The sequence below is a fragment of the Physeter macrocephalus genome, chromosome 17 (genome assembly GCF_002837175.3).
Source record: "Physeter macrocephalus isolate SW-GA chromosome 17, ASM283717v5, whole genome shotgun sequence".
NCBI classification, from domain to species: Eukaryota; Metazoa; Chordata; class Mammalia; order Artiodactyla; family Physeteridae; genus Physeter; species Physeter macrocephalus.
The window spans coordinates 7,417,304-7,439,641 of NC_041230.1; the positions used below are offsets into that span (position 1 = coordinate 7,417,304).

At 38.6% G+C, this 22,338-nt stretch overlaps 1 protein-coding gene across 1 annotated transcript in view; it reads left to right on the top strand.

Moving 5' to 3' along the window:
- Positions 1-20,929, top strand: part of LOC102977105 (zinc finger protein 529) — a 134,531-nt gene extending 113,602 nt beyond the window's left edge. The window contains 5 exon segments of the mRNA XM_055079120.1: positions 3,425-3,447; positions 5,699-5,729; positions 14,784-14,848; positions 14,930-16,443; positions 19,385-20,929. Of these exon segments, the coding sequence (XP_054935095.1) occupies positions 3,425-3,447; positions 5,699-5,729; positions 14,784-14,848; positions 14,930-16,131 (1,321 nt within the window). The 3' untranslated portion in view covers positions 16,132-16,443; positions 19,385-20,929.
- The last annotated feature ends 1,409 nt before the right edge of the window (positions 20,930-22,338 follow it).

The window sequence follows — 22,338 nt, forward strand, 5'->3', positions numbered from 1 at the left end:
CTTATACTCTGCCTATTTTATAAAATTATTGTTTTTTGTATTACCAAATGTGACTGAGCCTCCAATAAAGATAATGATGATTAAGCAACCTGAAACAATTAACTAAATATAGTTTTACATATACATATAAGATCAAAATGATTGTAGTATTATAACCCTAGATATGGGAAGAAGCAGCAAGAGGGAATCATTTCCTAGACCATAACAGACTAGTAAGACAGATGGTACAGAGACTTTTATGACTACCATTAACAATGCCTAGTCCAGTAATAGCACATTGAGTGGCCCATCAATGAAATCCTCGCCAGACCTAGGAATGAGCCTTCCTAGCACCATGGGACAAACTGGTCACAAAATGCCTCCCAAACCTTGGTTGAATTTATGACCAAAAGGGGGAAATTGTAAAACAAAAAATGTCCACCATCCAGTTCTACAAAAATCAAGCCATTAGCCACTATAGTCACTGACTTACATCCTGAAAGGAATTCAGGATGAGTCACTCTGTGCTCTGCAAAAATGGGCCTTTAGATAGTTAGAATTATTTCAGGAGAATTTTTAAATGAACTTGGATTCTTGCATCTTCCCATACTTAGAAAAGCACTAAAATCATTACCTGAGATATTTGTTCTTCGTGACTGGCAGTAACCTTCTACCGAGATGTATCCTTAACTGCGTGTACCCCTTCACCTCTTCAGAGTGATTTCTCAGAGCTGAGAGGTGGTCTCCCAAGGTATAGTGCTCAGTAAGTCCCCAAATAAAACTGAAACTCACAGTTCTCACGTGTGTTTTTATTTCAGTCCACATTACAATGAAAAGAATTAAAATGCTACTATACATTTCATGTACCTATAGGTAAATTTTGTTTTGTTTACCAAAAACTTTCATACAATATATACCATTTAAAATCCTCTATTTTCATTTGATATAATACTGTAAATTCTCTTATGCTTCCTTTCCTAGTAAATACATGATTATAAGATGGCTGCTCCATATGTAGCACTATATCCACTTACCAGGCAGGAAGGAGAAAAGAGGAAGGCCAAAAGAATACATACCCACTGGCCTGCCCCATCCCCACCCCTTTAAAGAACTAAGAAATCCAATCTAACAGCTTTTGTTTACAACTATAAGGGAAACTAAAACATGTTTTTTGTTTGTTTGTTTTTGGCTGTGCTATGCGGCTTGCAGGATCTTAGTTCCCTGACCAGGGATCAAACCTATGCCCCCTGCAGTGGAAGCGTGGGAGTCCTAACCACTGGACCGCTAGGGAATTCCCTTCCTATTTGTTTTTTGTTAAGCTGAGCACACTGCCCCTTCAAACAAAAATCCGGATTTTTATAGCAATAAAGGAGAGAATGGATATTGGGTTAGTCACACATGAAAAAACAGTCTAATATTAAAAATATTCTCAAATAACTTTCAATTATGTGGGAAGTTACAACATCACTTAAATGAAAATATTTTAAAATGTATACACGTCTGTATATATACATGTGTATATATGTATCTACATGGTTACATATATGTACATATGTAAAATCAGAATACTCAGCATACATATTAATTTTAAAAATTACGAATGCAAGGAAGATATTTCCAAAGAGAAATAGTAGGTTCCAGTTTACTTCAGGGGTCTTTGTTAGGAGTTAGCCAAGAAAGAAAAAAAATCACCTCCTGAAAAAATAAAGCATTTTACAAACAAAGGGAAAATACCAAGCCACCTTATATATGACTTTTAGATGTCATAACCATTATTTTCTCCTCCTTGGAGATCTCTCTTGGAGAAGGATATGTTAGCTAAGCAGCAGTAGGGAAAGGATGGGGTTAAAGCACACCAAAGTGTGCTTTGTTTTGCAGAAACTGTTAAATTGCAGAAAGTTCCAAACGCCAGATGTTTCAAAAAGGTTACAGTGCAAGCAAACAACCAAAACACCTGCTTGCTTGCAGTTTTTGGCAACCTAGAGTAACCTCTGTCTCTTTACCATGCCAGCCCTTTCAGGACTATGCATGCCCCCCAGGTTTAAAACTTCCCAGTCCAGCTTTGGAGAGACAGTACTTTGAGAGCTAGCTCTCTGTCTCCTTACTTGTCACAAGTAATAAATGCTTCTGCTTTACTCCAAAGTACTTGGTGTGTTCACTGGCTATGCACCACAAGGGACAGACCCATTGAGCCCAGTAACAGATGGGGCAAGGAGACAACAAACCTTTATTGAGGTCCCTGGAAGGCTACCAGAGGAGACCCGGGCTTCCATCTCAACCTCAACGTCATAGAGAAGAATCAGGATTTTTACAGGGGCAGAGCCATCCTGTGTCTCATACATGACTACAAGTGACACAGTAACTGACACAGTCTCCCCAAATTCACACATTCAGTGCTGCATAGTCACACACCCACCAGTAGACACAAAGGTTACAGCCTCAGTCACAGACTCCCCCTTCCTTCCGCACAGTGCTACACAGTCACAATCCCCACTAGGGCGCAGTCAACAGAGGCACAACAACAAAGCTCCCTATGCCTGCACAGAAGAGGAATACACGATCCCACAGAAACAATCCACACACCCACCACAGGGACACACAGTCACAGGTAACCCACACCAGCACACAGTATTACACACGGTCACACATTAACAATCATACCACGGAGATTCATCCACAGAAAGCTACACACACACGGTATCACACACAGAATAATACACACATCACTGGGACACATAGTCACACAATTTCGTAACCGACACTCCCCTCCCCAACCCCGTCCGTTCCGCCTGAACAGGCTTAATACTCAGTCTCCATCCCCGCCCCGAGCTCTGGACGTTTCACCTCCAATCGGCCGTGCGCGGCGTCAGCCGCCAACAGTTCAGAGACTTGACACCTGGCTCGCGTACAGCTCTGCTCAGAGCCGCCGGCCGGAGACGCGGCGACCTCTGGGAAATGTAGTTCAGAGCCGCACTCGCGAGGGACAAGATGGCGCTGGGCTTGAGCCCTGCCAAAGAGATCCTCACAATCACTCCCTGCCTCACCCCTACTCCACCCCAGCCTCAAATCGCACCCTGGAGTCTTCTGGCGCTCCTGGCGTAGCCTTGCACCGTTGCTCCTAGTTGGGGTCACCCTGGCGTGCTTGAACTGAGCTTATTATAACCCAAGGCACACCACTGCCCTCTTCCAGAGGTAGAGTTAGCACAGGTAGAGTGTTAACCTAAGTCCTGAGGCTCGGCCTACGTACACTACTCCCCCAACCAGGAAGACAGTCCCACAAGCTATGGGGGAGCTGAGAAAGCGCGAAAGCTGACTCGAAAAGCCGACTGGAACCACTGAAACTTCTGGGAAATGTAGTCCACAGTCAAAAAAAAGTGGACAACCGGCCAACACCGACTGCTTCTGCCCGGTACTGAGCCCAGGCTTGGTGGAGCCCAGGAGACCTCTGGGAATGCTCGCCAGCCTGGAGTGCGCAGGCGCAAGCGCAGGCTCAGGCTTTCCGGCTCGCCATCGTCGTCTTTGTCTGCTGGTGAGTTTGGTTTTGGCTCTGCGAAGCGCAGATCTTGTTGCGGGACCTGGTTTTCTGGGTTTAGAATCCGGCCGGGTAGGCTGTAAGGGAGGTTTTGTGGAGCCTACTACAGGGCTGGGGAAACTGAAGGGGAGGAATCGCTTCCTGTGACGTGCGGTGTTCAAAGCTTCTGTGGATGGGGGCAGGGGTACAGAAGGAAACGGGCGGGTTCTCCGGTGGGTGACAAAGGTTGTGAGGGAGTGTGAGAGGGTTGTAGAGTTGCAACCTGTATGGTTCCAGGTTTGTGAGTTTGGGTGGCATTGTGAACTTAGTGGCGTAGTACCATGTAAACCTCACTTTTCTAGTTTCTAAAATAATGATAAGGATGCATTTCTCTGGAGCATTCGTTTCTGTGAAAGATGAGAAAGGGAAGAGGCTAAAAGCAGACCCATTGTGGAGTAGAAAACAAAATCAGCATTCCTTTATTTTTTTTTTAAAGAGGAAAGATTTCCGGGAAACTTGTTATTGGTTGTCTAGACTCTCTGTAGGTATTGAATTTTCTTAATTATTTGAAGGAATTTTGGTAAGGCTGCTTTGAGAAGTGCTGGACTAAGGAATAGCTTTAAGAGGTAGTTTCCACTAGTGCAAACAGCACGGACGGAATTGGGAAGCAAGTTGTCCTGTCTTTGGTGCAGAAATCAAGTAACGGATTTAAGACTCCCTGGTTTGTCAGTGAGCATGGCAGTCAGACTCCTAATTTGACCAGGTTTTCCCCAAACGAAATGGCCTTTATAAATGTAGCGAAACAAATTTTTCTTTTATCTACAAAGAGAATTTCTTCCAGTATTTTATCACACTTAACATATTTTTCAATAAAACGAAAAAGAAAAGTACCACAGTACAAAAATTCATGTATAGAAATAATAGCTTTGATACATACAGAAAATAATCAGTAATAGTTATAAAGAAGACTACTTTATTTACAATAGCAACAAATCAGATAAAACACCTAGGGATAAACAGTAAATGTATAAAACCTTTATGAAGATTATTTTTAAATGTTAATGAAAGACCCAAAAGAAGACTTGAGCAAGTGGAAATATATACTATATGTTAGATTTTAAAAGTCTGCAATGTATTTTGTTACATGAAGAAAGTAAAGTGTATATTTGGTGTAATACACTACTTTTTTTAGTAAGTGGGGATAGGAATGTATATTTGTAGTTACACAGAAAATAAAAATAGCTGTGAGGGGATGCAGCAGCTAGGGCACGGATAAGAATCACATTTTTGCTTGTGTGTTTTGTACACTTCCATTTTTAATTGGGATGGAGGAATTAGATTTCTGTGTTCACTCCATTCCTTTTCAGGTGTTTATCACTGCTTCATTCTTGAACGTTTCCTTAATTTCCATAATACTTCTCTCATTTTTATAATTCCAGTCAAAACCAAGGAACAACACCCCCCCCCAAAAAAAGAAAAACCCTCCATTAGTGACTTATGTTTCTGTTTTTCCGTTAAATTTTAGTGTTCTTAAGTTTCTGACTTTGATCATTTTTTTTCACCTCTAAGAACTCTCTGAGCAACAAAATTCCACTGCTGTGGCTTCAGCTGACACAGGACTAACAGATGATCATTCCTCTTTGAGGCTTGTCCTGAGCTCCTCATGCACATATCCAACTGCCTAATAGACAGCACCATCTGGAGGTTGCATAGGAACTTCAAACTCTTTATGTCCAGAATGTCATACTTATGTCTTTCCTCCTGCAGTTTGCCTCCATCCTTTCCCCCTTCTGTATTACCTGTTTTCATCAATTCATAGCACTGTCCGGGCAGATTCTAAGCATACTACATTGGATCAAGCTTGTGAGGAAGTATGATCCTTTTATCTGTCATACCCCATTACAAATGGGAGACCATGGTCTTTTCAATACACATAATAAGTGAGAAATATATATATTTCTTTGGTTTGCTGAACCAATGAATTGAATGACCATATAATTATAGGATGCTTAAAATATTTAATTTCTCCTAGAGTAACATAACCTAGGTAAAATATTAGGCTTCTAAAAATTTTAAGAGCTCTGATTCATGAATTATTTCAGTCACTCCCTTTATATTTTATCCGTATCACTCAAGGTTGGCGACTTCACACGTATGAGAAAAGTGTCATTATGATACTCAAAAGTGTAACTGTGACTGTTCAATCAGGAACAAGGCTACAAGTGACACCTGCTCAAAGGTACCCGTACAGGTTGTGATTCTAGAGAACTCTAGCAACTCAGTCTTGTAGTTTCTCTGTATAACCTAAATTCTGAAAATACGATACCTTCTTTTTCCCATTTTTTGAAATGTATGGAGCCTTTAAATGGCATAATGAGTTTGGCCTGAGATGCAAATTACAAATACTCTTTTTTCCATGTGCTCACATGTATGTATGTGCTCCAGTTTCTAAGCCAAAGGGTCAGCGTTACTTTGTTCTTTTTCACAAGCCAGCTTCCTTGTGCATCCCCAGGAGCTGCACTTTCCTTATCCTTCAACTCCTTTGAGGGTCTAAGGGCTCAGCCTGAATTCTGGGATGCTGCTTTGACCTTCAGCAGTAACATCCAAGTCCTATGTTAGTATTTCGAATCTTAAAGTCACCAGTTCAAACAAGAAGAGCAGTGGATGATTGAGGAAGAAATGTGAAGGAGGTGTTCTCCAGGTGAGTTAGGAAGAACCCAGCAGGTATGAATGGAATAAAAGCTCATTACAGTTATTCAGTGAGTTTACAACATCTGAAACTTTTTGAGGAGATTTTCTTATCAGCCCCCATCCTTTGGAGTGAAAATTGCTAGGAATTCTTTAGATACCTAGGTAACATTTCCACCTGTTCTTCCTGGATTGGTTCTCTTTTCTCAGATTCTGGAGGACTGGGTGCCTCTCTAACCTCTATTCTGGACGCCAGCCTCTACCTCATTTGCAGTCTCAATTTTATGACTTCTACAGCCTAAATTTCGTGCTTCTCCCTCTCACCAACATTCTCCATTTTTTACTTCTCCCTATATGCCTAGACTCCTTTCCTTCATTCAGTCCTTCTTCCCAAGGATTATAGATCTGTAATCTTTCAAAAACTAGCACGTAGATTCTTTTCTTTAAAATTTAACTATCATTTCTTCCTCCTTCTATCGTTATATACCTCAGAGTTGAATTTTACCCCCTTATCCTTATTCCTTATTGTCTTCTTACCTCCAGATATCATAGTATAACTCTTCTCCACCTCCTGCTTTTTAACAATAATGCAGGCTTGGAAATGAGTGCTGACTTCCTACTAATTCAACTCCCTGTTACTTTAAAGAGAAGTAGTACTATTGTTTTTAAACTCTAATACATATACTTGATAGAAATTAAAAGAATAGATATGTCTCCTTATTCCTGGCTCTCATTTCTCCATTTCTGCTCCCTGGAAGCAGCAATTATTAACATGGTATGCTTCTAAATGTTTTATGAGTATACAAGGAGACTTTCAGGCAGAGCAGTGACATGATTTGACTGTGACAAGATTACTGTGATTGCTATGTTGAGAAGAGTTGTAACATATATCAAAATGCTCAAATGTTAAGCAAACAGTGTATTCTGTTTAAATGGTGACCTGTTAAGAGCAGAGGTTGCCAACTATACACTACTATGTGTTTTTGTAAAAAGTTCATTCATTTTCTTATGGTCTGAGACTACTTTCCGGCTACAATGCCTAAGTTGAGTTGGCATCTGCAGTTACGTGATATGTAAAGCAATGAAACTGGACTAAAAAGTGTTATCAATCATGGTAAAGCTAAGTGACTATAATAAACCCCAAAATGTGCTGGTTTAAGGAATGTAGGAATTCATTTCTTGGTTACATATCAGTTATGTGGTGAGTAGTCAAAATTTGCATGGTAGCTTTGGTCTTTGTGGTACTTTAAGATCCAGATTTCTTCCAGTTGTCTCTTTATCATTTAGTTGTGGTTGAAGCTGGATCAACAATGCATCCTGGGCCTCCCTGGTGGCGCAGTGGTTGGGAGTCCGCCTGCCGATGCGGGGGACGCGGGTTCGTGCCCCGGTCCGGGAGGATCCCACATGCCGCGGAGCGACTGGGCCCGTGAGCCATGGCCGCTGAGCCTGCGCGTCCGGAGCCTGTGCCCCGCAGCGGGAGAGGCCACAGCAGTGAGAGGCCCGCGTACCGCAAAAAAAAAAACAAAAAAACAAAAAAACAATGCATCCTGATTCCAGCCTGGTAGAGGAGAGAGGAATCACCACTCTGGGGGGGGGGGGGGTGGTGTCAATAAATTGTTTTGTAAAGGGCCAGGTAGTAAGTTTTTTAGGCTTTGTAAGCCATAGGATCTCTGTTGCAACTACTCAACTCAGGCATTATAGCACAGTTAGTTTGCTTGGCATTAGAGCATTTTGATTTATACTTTTAAAATACTTTTTAAACCACAGATAAGTGCTGTTGAAAGGACCATTTTGCCTGGTATTCAGACAATGTTGCCTAGTTCAGTTCAGGACTGTCATTTCACAGTATAAAAAATTCAGTTTTGGGAGGGTGGGAGGGAGGCTCACGAGGGAGGGGATTGGGGGATATATGTATGCATATGGCTGATTCACTTTGTTGTGCAACAGAAACTAACACAGCATTGTGAAGCAATTATACTCCATTAAAGATGTATTAAAAAATTCAGTTTTGATAAGTATGTGTGAAGGATGTTGATATAATCCCTGTAAAAATACAAGGGGCTTTAATTACCAAGGAGATATAATTTCTGTGTTTTCTTTTGGCTTATTAGTAATACAGAACTTAGTCCTGATCTGTTGAGCATCATGCTTTTGCAAATTTAATGAATTTAAGAATTGGAAAATTTTAAATATATAGTATTACTGTACTTTTTAAAAAGTTTAGTAAAATTCACATCTTAAGCCATGTATACCTGGGACTTTGGGCTGATAAAATGTATGAATGATTATCTCTTTTTTTCCTATGTTTATTTTTCTGTTTAGATTTTCTGTCTTTTCTGGTCTCAGTTTTCAGAGGTTATATTTGCTAGGTTTTCAAATTTATTTGCATAGGGTTGAGCAAAATAATCTCTACAATCCTTATTTCAAATAATCATTTTTTATTTTTGTAATTTTGCTTTTATTCCCTTTTAGTTTTTCCCTAAGAATCAACTCATGAATTTATTATTATTTCTGGTTTTGTTTGTAATAATTAATTTCTTTTCTTATCTTTATTAATTTTTCTGTTTTTCTTTTATTTACTTTTCCTTATTGAAATTCCTTAGTTGGAATGTTTATTATGATTATTTCTTTTAAAAATAATGTAAACGTTTATGCTAAAACTTCTCCAAGCATTATTTTCAAATGTGTTCTGTGGGTTCTGGGTTCTGATATACATTGTGTTCTGAATAATATTCTGAACATTACACAATTTATTTTAATTTCCTCTTTGACCAAACAGTTTATTCAAGCCAGTAGATTTTGGAATTTACATGTGAAAGATTTTCATTTTTCTAATTTATGACTTTTTTTTTTTTTTAGTCAGAGTATTTTATCTGTCCTTTTCTACTTTGTGGAATATTTGAGATTTTCTAGGCCTACTGTGTGGACTGATTTTGAGAATGTTCTCTGAGCATTTTAAAAGATGGTTCACTATCTATTTACAAGATACAGAATAAGCTAGGTAGCTCTATATTATAAATAAGTGCATATTTTTATTTCATGTTCCCATTTTTTATATGTTTGCATATTTCATGGATTTGATCTCCTAGGTTGAGAGAGGTAGTCTTCTCAGTTGCTGATGTGTTTTTGTATCTTGGATTTCTGTATTTTATATATTCTTTATTATCTTCTTTATTTTATCTTTAGTCTTTATTTTCAACATTTCTTATATATTGTTTTAGATGCATATCTTGTGTCTATATATAGTTTAGGGGGGTTTTGCTATATCAGTTGTTAAACTTTAGCATGAATCAAAATCACCTGAAGGGCTTGTAAAATACAGATTGCTGGGCCCTACCCACAGGTTTTTTGATTCTGGAGGTCTGGTTTGAGGCCTGAGAATTTTCTGTATGATCCTATCATAGCTCTTTTAATAGTTATTTTTATTCTAGTTGCACTTATTGACAGGAACCATATAGTTGGTATTAATTCTCTGATTTTATTTTATATACTGTTTTAATTTTGGGGGGAGGGGCACGCGGCACAGCTTGTGGGATCTTAGTTCCCTGACCAGGGATTGAACCCACGCCCTTGGCAGTGAAAGCACGGAGTCCCAACCACTGGACCTCCAGGGAATTCCCAACTGTTTTAAATTCTGCCTCATCTTTTATCTTTTGTATCTTTTGCTGTAGGATCTTTCTTTGTTTTGAATATATCTTTTTTTCTTGAAAATTTGGAAAGTTTATATTTTTTTCTTATGGGTGCCTTTATATTCATAATTTTCTTAGTCTTCATCCTTGATTTGAGACAATATCTATTTACTGTCTGTTACCAGGAGTGATGTATATTTTATACATTTTACAATACATATTTTCAGTCTCCCTCTTCCCTTCACTGCACAGTTGGTGATTGTGATTATTATTCTAGCTTTAAATAGTAATGGTTGCACCATTCTCACCTCCCCCTTCATATGTATGAAATTCTTTGCATCTTTGCCGTTGATTGTGCAGTGACCCATCTATCAAAATCCTATCCATTGTTCAATGTTGAACTTCATTTTTATTAAACTGTCTCTCACCTCTAGCCCAATCTCTCTAATCTCTGTATCTCCATCTTATATTGTAGTTTCCAGAGCAACTTGGATCTTAAGTATATACTCTGTTAGATTTGTATTTTTCGCTTTGATGTCTAAGACATACATTGAAGCTCATTGGCAGAAAGGCCAGTTTTTATCCTTCTTGTCTGCATTCTTGAGCACAAATAAGATGTTTTATTTTGTGAAATGTCTACTCTAGTCTTTCTCCCATTTTAAAAACTACATTGTTTATCTCTTTATTATTATTGTGTTTCAAGAGTTCTGTATATTCTGGATACAAGCCCTTTATTAGTTTCTCCCAGTCTATGGCTTTCCTTTTTGTTTTCTTAACTGTGTTTTTGTTCTTTTCTTTTCTTTAATTAATTAATTAATTAAATTTTTTTGGGCTGCGTTGGGTCTTCCTTGCTGTGTGCGGGCTTTCTCTAGTTGCATCGAGCGGAGGCTACTCTTCATCATGGTGCATGGGCTTCTCAATGAGGTAGCTTCTCTTGTTGCAGAGCACGGGCTCTAGGTGCGCAGACTTCAGTAGTTGTGGCACGCAGGCTCAGTAGTTGTGGCTCATGGGCTCTAGTGCACAGGCTCAGTAGTTGTGGCGCACGGGCTTAGTTGCGCCGCAGCATGTGGGAGCTTCCCGGACTAGGGCTCGGACCCGTGTCCCCTTTATTGGCAGGTGGATTCTTAACCACTGTGCCACCAGGGAAGTCCTTAACTGTATATTTTTTTTTGTGTGTGTGTGGTACGCGGGCCTCTCACTGTTGTGGCCTCTCCCGTTGCGGAGCACAGGCTCCGGACGCACAGGCTCAGTGGCCGTGGCTCATGGGCCCAGCCACTCCGCGGCATGTGGGATCTTCCCGGACCGGGGCACGAACCCGTGTCCCCTGCATTGGCAGGTGGATTCTCAACCACTGCGCCACCAGGGAAGCCCCTTAACTGTATTTTTTGAAGGGCGTTAATTCGTTTTTAATTTTGATGAAGTCTACCATTTTTTCTTTTATATTAATAGTTTTTTTATTAATAGTTTTAATGCTTATGCTGAGGTCTGTAATTGATTTTGAGTGAATTTTTGCTTATGGTATGCAGTGAGGGTTGAGTTATTTTTTTCTAGTTATGGAAATTATAGCACTGATATGAGTGGCAGCATATTACTAATCAGTTCTTGAAATGATTTATAAGAAAATGAGGATATAATTTTTTTTTTTTTTTTGCGATACCCAGGCCTCTCACTGTTGTGGCCTCTCCCGTTGCGGAGCACAGGCTCCAGACGCGCAGGCTCAGCGGCCATGGCTACGGGCCTAGCCACTCCGCGGCATGTGGGATCTTCCCGGACCGGGGCATGAACCCGTGTCCCCTGCATCGGCAGGCGGACTCTCAACCACTGCGCCACCAGGGAAGCCTGAGGATATAATTTTAAGACAGATAGATCAGGGTAATGTCCAAGGTTTGCAGTGAGTGGATGGAAAACAGTTATAAAAGAAAGGATTTAGAGAGAGGCCAAGGAAAGGGCTCTTGACAAGAAAAGAGCTTGGGTGCCAGTATATCAGGCATAATGAAAGGAGAAAAATAAATGAAAATTGAATTTGATGGCAATGACAGTTTTTGTATCAAGAAATGATAGTATCAGTAATCAAAATAGAAATCAAAATCAGATTTGGAAGCAAAAATGGCTATTTTCTGGCATATTTTCTTTCCCATTAAATACATGTGTACTTTGCTGTTTAGCCCATGTGAAACTCAGTTGTAAGTAGATAAAAAGAGCACTGTCTATAGTTATTATACAGTTATAGACTGAGTCACGTTAAAAGGCCCAAGTCTTCAAGATCTCTGTAAGTATAACAAATAGGGGCTTTTATTTTTTATTTTTTTGCGGTACGTGGGCCTCTCACTGTTGTGGCCTCTCCCGTTGTGGAGCACAGGCTCCGGACGTGCAGGCTTAGCGGCCATGGCTCACGGGCCCAGCCACTCCGCGGCATGTGGGATCTTCCCGGACCGGGGCATGAACCCGTGTCCCCTGCATCGGCAGGCGGACTCTCAACCACTGCGCCACCAGGGAAGCCCCAAATAGGGGCTTTTAAAAGTCAAATAGGATTATAGCTATGCTTGTTCCATTCTTCCTCACCCACAGTTTTTGTTCCACATAGAGAGCCACTTTCAACTCATTTGACTGTGTCTGTTGGTGTTTATTCCCGTATTTTATACAGCTATTTTACGTATTTTAAATGTAATCAATTTAATCATTATCAACATGCTAATATGAAAGACGGGGTTCAGAAAATTTCCTGCATTCATTTTTCATATTTTCTCTGAAACTCCTTTCTCTGGTGCTTCATATTTTCTCTTGAACCTCCTGGATTCCTCCACTGAACTACTAATTTCCCAGTCATTACTCTCTTTCTTTATTCCTTTCTGCCTTCCTTCCTTTTTTTAAAAAAATTTTTGTATTCTGGGAGATATTCTGGAATTTTTTTCCCAACCTATTGAATTTTTAAGGTCAGCATCATACTGTTTATTTCCAAAAGCACTTATTTATAGAATCCTGTTAATATTTCTTTTTTTTTTTTAGAGGATTTGCTGCTTTTTTTTTTTTTAAAGAAGATGTTGGGGGTAGGAGTTTATTAATTTATTTATTTTTGCTGTGTTGGGTCTTTGCTTCTGTGCGAGGGCTTTCTTTAGTTGTGGCAAATGGGGGCCACTTTTCATCACGGTGCGCGGGCCTCTCACTATTGCGGCCTCTCTTGTTGTGAAGCACAGGCTCCAGACACGCAGGCTCAGTAGTTGTGGCTCATGGGCCTAGTTGCTCCGCGGCATGTGGGATCCTCCCAGACCAGGGCTCGAACCCGTGTCCCCTGCATTAGCAGGCAGATTCTCAACCACCACGCCACCAGGGAAGCCCAGAATCCTGTTAATATTTCATTGTTATATAATCTCTTAGCTTTCTGTGATACTAATTATATATTGTATGTATGTGCTCTTCTGTTCCTTGCCTTGTTTTTTCCTATTTGTTTGATCTTTCACATTATGGCTTTTGTCCAATTTTTGTGATCTTTAACTCTACATTAATACATTGAGGTACCAGAAAGATTATTGTAATCTCTGTGTCCATTGGTGGGTCTTGTAAAATGGTGGGCTTCACTGTGCAGCATTCAGTCAGATATCTAAGTCTTTCTTTTATATGATTCCAAATGTCAGTATCTGTAGGTGTTCTCATGATCTTTTCATTTTTTCAAACAAGAACCCTTCCATTATCTGACAACTACCAGCATTCTTAGAGTCTAGCAGAAGAAAGAAGTTGGGAGCCTATACTATATATAAACTTTTACTCATCACCTTCTTTCAGTATGGTACTCTTATCTACTTTCCCTGTCATCACTAAATTTGGAGTTTCTCAGTTGTACTTTGTCTGGAGAATAAATTCCTATTTCTTTCCAGTTAGGAGAGTTGGGTGTATCAGCTGCTCCTTTCATTTTATAAGCCCCACCTTCCACTCTCATGCAATGTCTCCAGTTATAGTGCCTTTCTGTTGACAGCTGTGTCACAGATTACCTTGCTTCTAAGTGGCATCCTCATCTGCTAGCATTTTATTTAAGTCACTCAGTTCTGCTGTTAATTTAGTCCTTTATTTGGTTTCCTTTCAAAATTTCCTAATACTTTCATTCACTGTTGTCTCAACCTTTTAGATTTTATGAGTAATGCCCTTCTTCCCCTATTGTCATTTTAATGGAGTTTCAGGAAAATGTAGAAATAAATATCTTATTTTATCACATATCCCTTATTAATACTCCTATTCATTTTATTTTTTATCCCTTCATCCTAGGCTTTCCAAATGTTACATGTTTGTCTTTCATCCTGTTTGTCACCTGTTCTTTATGTTTTCCCTTACTTTACTGATTTATAAAGTATACATTGTTTCACTTAAAAGCAGTTTAAGCTACATTCACCCATGGATGTTATTTGCATTTGAGCTTTCTTTTATACTGGTAGGTTAGGTTTGAAATAAAGAGTCTATTTTTAAATTGCATATTTTTGAAATTTTATTAAAAATAGTGGGAAAATTTACAAATGTGATATTGATGATGATGATAGCTACTTTATTGAATGTTTACTACATGCCAGGCATTAAATATTTTACAGTTATTAACTTTTCAATGATGATTTTTTTGTACTCCTTTTTAGAAAAGGCCTGGGAAATTTATAAGTAAATAAAGACACAACAGGAAAGACTTGTGGGTTAAGTCTCATCCTTCTCCGTGAAAACACAGCTAAAGAGAAACTCAGAAAACCTAGGTAGCAGAAAAGTATTTTCTCTGAGCACAGACATTGATTCTTTAAGACTACTCCTCTGTGTATGGGACTCAGTTTAAACGAGTTTGGAACATTTAATTTACACTTAAATATGAGAGAAGCTGTCTAAGAAAGAACCATTAAGAATATAATGAGGATGCTATATTTCATCCCAATTTGTAATCAGCTAATCACAGGATAACCAATGTGAAAAGTCTTTCATCATATATTCATCTTCGTTAGATAGCTGAGAATTATTATTGGAGAGAAACCATATGAATTTACTGAATGTGGAAAAGCTTTCATCCATGTCACATGTCAAGAGATACTAAGGAATTCTTGTTGGAGAAGGTATCTGTGCATGATAAGAATGTTGGAAAGCCTTCAGCCTGAATCAGATCTCCTTCAGCATGATCAAATTCATGCTGGAGAGAAACCTTATGAATGTAATGAATGTGGAAAAACATTTAGCCTGAAGCAAAACCTCATAGAGCATACGAAAATGCATACTGGAGAGAAATCACATGAATGTAATGAATGTGGTAAAGAATTCTCTCGAGTCTCATCCCTCACTCTACATTTGAGAAGTCATACAGGAAAGAAACCATATAAATGTAATAAATGTGGAAAAGCCTTCAGCCAGAAGGGAAACTTGCTTACTCATCAAAAACATCATACTGGAGAGAAAACTTATGAATGTGGGAAAGCTTCTATTCAGATGCCAAGCCTTATTAAACACCAGAGAAATCATATTGGAAACAAACCCTATGTATGTAAGGAATGTGGCAAAGCCTTCAATGGCAAATCATATCTCTCTGAGCATGAGAAAATTCATAAAGGAGAGAAACCATTTGAATGTAATCAATGTGGAAGAGCCTTCAGCCAGAAGCAATACCTCGTTAAACATCAGAATATCCATAGTGGAAAGAAACCCTTTAAATGTAATGAGTGTGGAAAAGCCTTTAGCCAGAAGGAAAACCTCATTATCCATCAAAGAATTCATACTGGTGAGAAACCTTATGAATGTAAAGGGTGTGGGAAAGCTTTCATTCAGAAGTCAAGCCTCATTAGACACCAGAGAAGTCATACAGGAGAGAAACCTTATATATGTAAGGAATGTGGAAAAGCCTTCAGTGGGAAATCAAACCTCACTGAGCATGAGAAAATTCATATTGGAGAGAAACCCTATAAATGTAATGAATGTGGAACAATCTTTAGGCAGAAGCAGTACCTCATTAAACATCACAATATTCATACAGGAGAGAAACCCTATGAATGTAATAAATGTGGAAAAGCCTTCTCTCGAATCACATCTCTCATTGTACATGTGAGAATTCATACAGGTGATAAGCCTTATGAATGTAAAATATGTGGGAAAGCCTTCTGTCAAAGCTCATCTCTTACTGTACATATGAGAAGCCATACGGGTGAGAAGCCCTATGGTTGTAATGAATGTGGGAAAGCCTTCTCTCAGTTCTCAACTCTTGCTCTGCATATGAGAATCCACACTGGAGAAAAACCTTATCAGTGTAATGAATGTGGGAAAGCTTTTAGCCAGAAGTCACATCATATTAGACACCAGAGAATTCATACTCATTAAAACTCTATGAACGCCTTGAATTTGGGAACACCTTCAAGAGAATTCATATTAAACAGTATATCAGAAAATTCATTTTACAGTAAAGTCACATGAATGTGGAAAATCCTTCAGCAACAGCTCAAAATGTAATGTACTGAGAATTTAATAACTATCACACTATCATGAAAACCTACACCCCCAAGACCCCCACAACAAACATTGTTCCTGCTGTACTTTTAGGAGCATTCTCATTAAAGTAAGGATCCAGTCATGGACACTAATCAACATGGTTCTGGAAGGCCTACCTGATGCATTCAGACAAAGATATGTGAGGTATTAAGATGTGAAATTAAGAGACAAAATTGTCATTTTTTTGTTACATGTTTTGCTACATGTATAATCATCAAAATTATTTGCTCTTGATGCAGTAATAGAAAACAAAGATTGTGACAGAATATTATATCCAGAAACATATGCATGTCTTTATGCGGAATTGGCAATTGATAGAGGTGGTAATCACAAGTTGGTAGAAAAATCTGGATGATTCAAAAAATGGTCTCAGGGTAATTGACTGTTCATATGGAAAAATATTAGATCTTTGCTTTTGTTATACATTAAAGTATTTATTTAAAAATCCAAAAGTGTTGTGAAGATTAGAATGCAAAGAGCAAAACTTAGTAATATAAGAATTTTATAGGCGAATTTTTTCAAATCTCAGGGTAGGAAAGAATTTCGAAAAGAGATTCCAGAATACCCACTCCTGAGTATACATACACATAGCGAAGAAACATACATGTACCCAGGGAGTCCTGTACCTTTATGTTCATTGCAGCATGAGTTATATTAGCAAAAAATTGGAAACAAATGTCTGTCACTTTTGAAGTGGATGAATAAAATGTGATGCAGTCACACTGTATAATATTCTCTAGTAGTTAAGTATAACAAATTAAATCTATATGTATTAATAAGAGAAAGATATGAAAATCATGTAGAGTGAAAACAAATGAAGTGAATATATTATAATTATACCTGTATGAATTTGAATTAAATCAACACTAACCAACACTAGTATTAAAGCATTGGTTATGGGTGAACATTTTTATGTAAAACTATGAAGAATGGATTGGAAGAATACACACTCAATTCCCAAAAGTGGTTGTCTCTAAAAAGAAAGGCAGTAGAAGGGAAATGGGGCCAAACATGGTAGTTAAAGGATACTTCAGTTTTGTATCTAAATATCTATCTCATTAAAAAGAAATAAAGATTCCAAGTAAATAAAACAAAATATTAGTTAATTCTGAATTGTAATAGTATATGAGTTTATTCTGTTGTTTATGCTGTTTGTTTTTAAACTTCTGAAAATTTAAAAAGATAGGGATAGGAGTAGGGAAACTATATGGAGTACATGTTATAGTGGATTCACATTCCCAGTTAGATGCAGATATTTTACAGAAGATATTTCTACAATCATATCTTTACTATAAAATATGAATTTTAAAAATTGGAATGGTAACAAATCTAGTTATTTAAATTTACTCTCAAATGTCATATCACTAATCTCTGTGTGGTCTCTACTGAGACCACAGTAGCTTATAGCATGATTCTGCAACAGGTGATTGAATCACATACATTTAAGGATCATATCTCTTAGTAATACATGCACAGACTTGTTAGAGATAATTAGTTTTTCAGAAACATTTGTCAGAAATTTTAATAGTCCACATTACCAGTATTGGCATTAGAAATTTGACATTTTTTAAATGAGGAAAACATCTCACTCTTACATTTTTTTGTATGCCATTGAGTAAAACATCAACTCTTGCATTTCAGCTTGAGTTTTAAACTGACTATTTTTTTTCTCTAATCTGCTACAGTCAATCAATTTCCCCCACCTATAGTTTGTTTGTTTCCTTCAGGAAAATGGCACTGAAAAGGGAGATCTCAGACCTAAACAGAATTCTTTTTTTTTTGCGGTACGCAGGCCTCTCACTGTTGTGGCCTCTCCCATTGTGGAGCACAGGCTCTGGACACACAGGCTCAGCGGTCATGGCTCACGGGCCCAGCCGCTCTGCGGCATGTGGGATCTTCCCGGACCGGGGCACGAACCCGTGTCCCCTGCATCGGCAGACGGACTCTCAACCACTGCGCCACCAGGGAAGCCCCAGAATTCTTTTATTAAAAGCACATTTTTTGAGGATTTTTGATTCTTTTCCACAATAATGACATATAGAAAGCAGTTAGTGCTCTTTTTGAATACTGATAAAAAATGAGTATGTAACACAAACCTTAGGCTGCTTTCAAATATATCAATTTCTTTTAAACTCAGAATAATACTATGCTACTATAATTATAGCACTGCACTGCTTATTAGCATATTTGAAGGTTGGTCTTGAGATAAGATTATAAATGCCATAGGTTGACTTTGTGAGGTAATGTATCCAAATAAGATACATGTATATCTATGTGAATCTAAATTATTCTTTCTTTTTTTCCATTTCTCATTAAGCATTCTCTCATATTCCTTAAGTGTTATCCCCTTGTGCTGGTGCAGCTTTGAAATCACCAGAGCAACTAGGAACTCTAATCCAGACCAAATAAGGAGGATTACCTTTTGGTGCCTATAGTTGGTCAGTGCCAAGGCCCAGCAACAATAATGATTATAATGGTCAGATAGAGTAAGATAAGCAGTTGCTGCACAGTATTCAGTGATATTGTGTGCTATAAATTTATTCAGCCATCCCCCTACTAATTCAACTTGTTGCTAGTTATTTGCCATCACAAACAACACTATAGTAAACACCCTTATGTTGGCCCTTACATTTTATTTTTATTTCTGGGGGATAGATTATAGGCAGGAGACTGCTAGATCAAAGGATATGTGCTATTTTAAAATTTTAATAGATGCAATCAGTTATTTTCAAAAAGACAAGTTTCCTCCAGCCATGCAATAGGTGGTATTATACTAAAATTCATGTTTGTCTGATGAGTATAAACCTCACCTTTTCCTGGATTTGCTTCTTTGTAAATTTTCATATTAGCCTATTTTCCTATAGGATTATTTATCTTTTTGTCAGTTTTGAAGATTTCTTCATGTGTTAGACATTAGGAAGTTTATGGATTGGTTATAGAGATATTTTAATCTCTAGATTATATATGTTATTTCTTAGGTTTTCTTATAAGTTGTCTATTTCCTTTTTGTAATATATAAATATTTAATCCATCTAGAATTGAATTTTTAATGTCATATATGAGGGTTCATTTTCTTTTCTTCCAGATGGGTTGCCAGTTATACAAGCACAATTTGTTAAAATAATCCAGCAGCCAGTTTAGCAGCAAGTCACACAGCTCTGACACCTGCATGTCCACCAGAAGCAATCACAGATTTGAACTAGCAATCAAAAAAAGAGAGAGGGAGAGCAGAATAAGCTTTAACCTAGCATTAGGTTTATTATTAGATTTGTCCTGACAAGAAAATGTCTTCACAGCATGTTCACCAGACAGTCCTGCAACTACCCAAGCAAGCACAGCTTCCACTACTTCAGCACTGCACAGAGGAGAAAAGATCAAAATGGGCGTGGTTCACCTCAGCACTGGGAAACATTAACATTCTCATCCAGCACATTTTATAATAATCAACCAGGGCATCTGCACAGTGTGCCACCATCACATGGGGCACACTCACTTGTAACAATGATAATCATTTAAGCACAGAGAAGCCACTGCCTTGGTTTCCCAAGATTTGTGATGCCTTAGTTATATAGACTGTCAATGTCTACATGCCAGTTAACAGTTCACCCCATCCAGATACAGGCAGGTGAGAGATTTACAGTGGTATTTTCTTCAAGGAAACTGTGGTAGAAAGGCAAATCTAAAATCATCTTTCCAGAGATGAGTCAGTGGGAAAGACCTGTTCTTAATCCTTTACTGATACCACACTTTTCCTACTCAACTAAAACTTTGCTATGTAATCCTTTAACCATATCTTTTCTTCAACTTAAACTGCCTTATATTTTGATTTATACCAAGACCTATTTCTATATTCTCTTGCTTCATTAATCTGTTTTTCTATTCCTATACTAACCATATTAATTGATAACAGCCTTATTTTATTTTGATACTGAGTATTACAGCAAATCCCCCACTCCGTTTTTCAGTTTTATTGGCTAATTAATTTTCTTTCTATATAAATTAAGATAGTTTTCTCAAAGATAGTTTTCTCAAATTACAAAAACCCTTTGATATTCTAATTGGAATTACATTAAATTTATACACTTACTTTGGGAGAAATGACATTTATGATACTGTCTTTCTGTCCCAAAACATAGTATGCCTTTGCATTTGTTCAAATTGTGATTCACGTCCTTCAGCATGAGGATTCTGAACAAAGTAATTTGAAGCCCATTGCTGCTTAATACCATTATATTAAAGATTTTTGTTCGGTGAATAAGGAAATCCCCCCTCCACCCCAGCCCAGAATTCATGTGTGGAAGCCCTAATCTGCAATGTGATGGTATTTGGAGATGGGGCCTTAGGGAGATTAATTAGTTTTAGATTAGGTCATGAGGGTGGCACACTTATGATGGGAGTAGTGCCCTTATAAGGAATGCCTCGTGTATGCACCAAGCACACAGACAGCAGCTGTCTACAACCCAGGAAATGGACCTTCACCAAATCTGCCAGCACTTTGCTATTGGGACTTCTTAGCCTCTAGAACTGTGAGAAATAAATGTTTGTTGTTTAAGCCACCCAGTCTATGGTATTTTGTTATAGTAGCTCAAGCTAAGACAGTCCCCTTCCAGCTTAATTCTACCCCAGCCAGTTAAATATGAGGTAAACGTCAGATGCTTACTATGAGCTCCTGATATATGGTAAATAAGACAAAGCCACTTCTCATTAGAAGGGTATAATCCCAACTCCATTAACAAGCTCTGTAATTTTTGGCAATTTATAAAACTTCCTAAGTCCCAATTTCTTCATTTTAAAATAAAAATTGGGCTTCCCTGGTGGCGCAGTGGTTGAGAGTCCGCCTGCTGATGCAGGGGACACGGGTTCGTGCCCCGGTCTGGGAAGATCCCACATGCCGCGGAGCAGCTAGGCCCGTGAGCCATGGCCGCTGAGCCCGCGCGTCCGGAGCCTGTGCTCTGCAACAGGAGAGGCCACAACAGTGAGAGGCCCGCGTACCACAAAAAATAATAATAATAAAATAAATAAAATAAAAATTGTTGGAATGGGAAATATGTGAAAAATAGAGTTCCTGCAAATGACATCACCAAAATGTTGAACTAGGAAGCTCAAAGCTATTGTTTTCCCATAAAAACTGAAAACAACAACAAAAAAACCCAGAAGCTTTCTGAACCAACTTTGTAGTACCTCACACAGTCAAAGGTTTTTTGAAACAAGAAAATGCTCAATTAAGAAAAGCCATCTTCAAAATGTTAGTAATGTTTTGTGGCATGTTTACTCTTTCCCCACCCCTCCCCAGCACAACAGTGATCTTGGTCCTGACCTGGTGGCAACCCAGTTTCTCCTTCTCAAACTTGAGGGAGCAGAGCAGACCATGTTTGCAAATTATTGTGTATCTCTGTTTTAACCTATCTTGAGGATACATGAAGGACTGATGCAAGGCACATTACTGTTTCACATTACTCAGAATGCAGGTGGGGAAATGAGCATGCACTGCTCATAAAACCTTCAAGGTGGAATGCCTGGGGCAAGAGATATTGGTTGGGACACAAACTATGGCCTGGAGGAAAAACTAGGGTAAAACTCTGGGAAATTAAGACATTCAAAAGCAGATGTATATAGGGGGGACTTTGCTAAGACATACACATGTCCACACAGGGACTTCCCTGGTGATCCAATGGTTAAGACTCCGCTTCCACTGCAGGGGGTGCGGGTTTGCTCCCTGGTCAGGGAACTATGTTCCCATATGCCACACGGTGCAGCAAAAAAAAAAAAAAAAAAGAAAAGAAAAGAAAAGAAAAAAGATATACACATGTCCCCACAAGAAGCATGCCAAGAAGTCTTACTTAATCTTGAGAAGACAAGATTTCACCTTGGGGTGATCCTTAGGCTCAGAGCAATTCTAGCTAAATGGTGAAGGAATGCCCCAGCACAGAACCAACCTGCAAAGACTAGGGAAGGTGGCTGTTCTCTTGTGTGTGTGTGTGTGTTCGTGTGTTGTTTGTTTCAGCTTCTGGCATTCAAGAAAATCTCTGTCAAAACAGT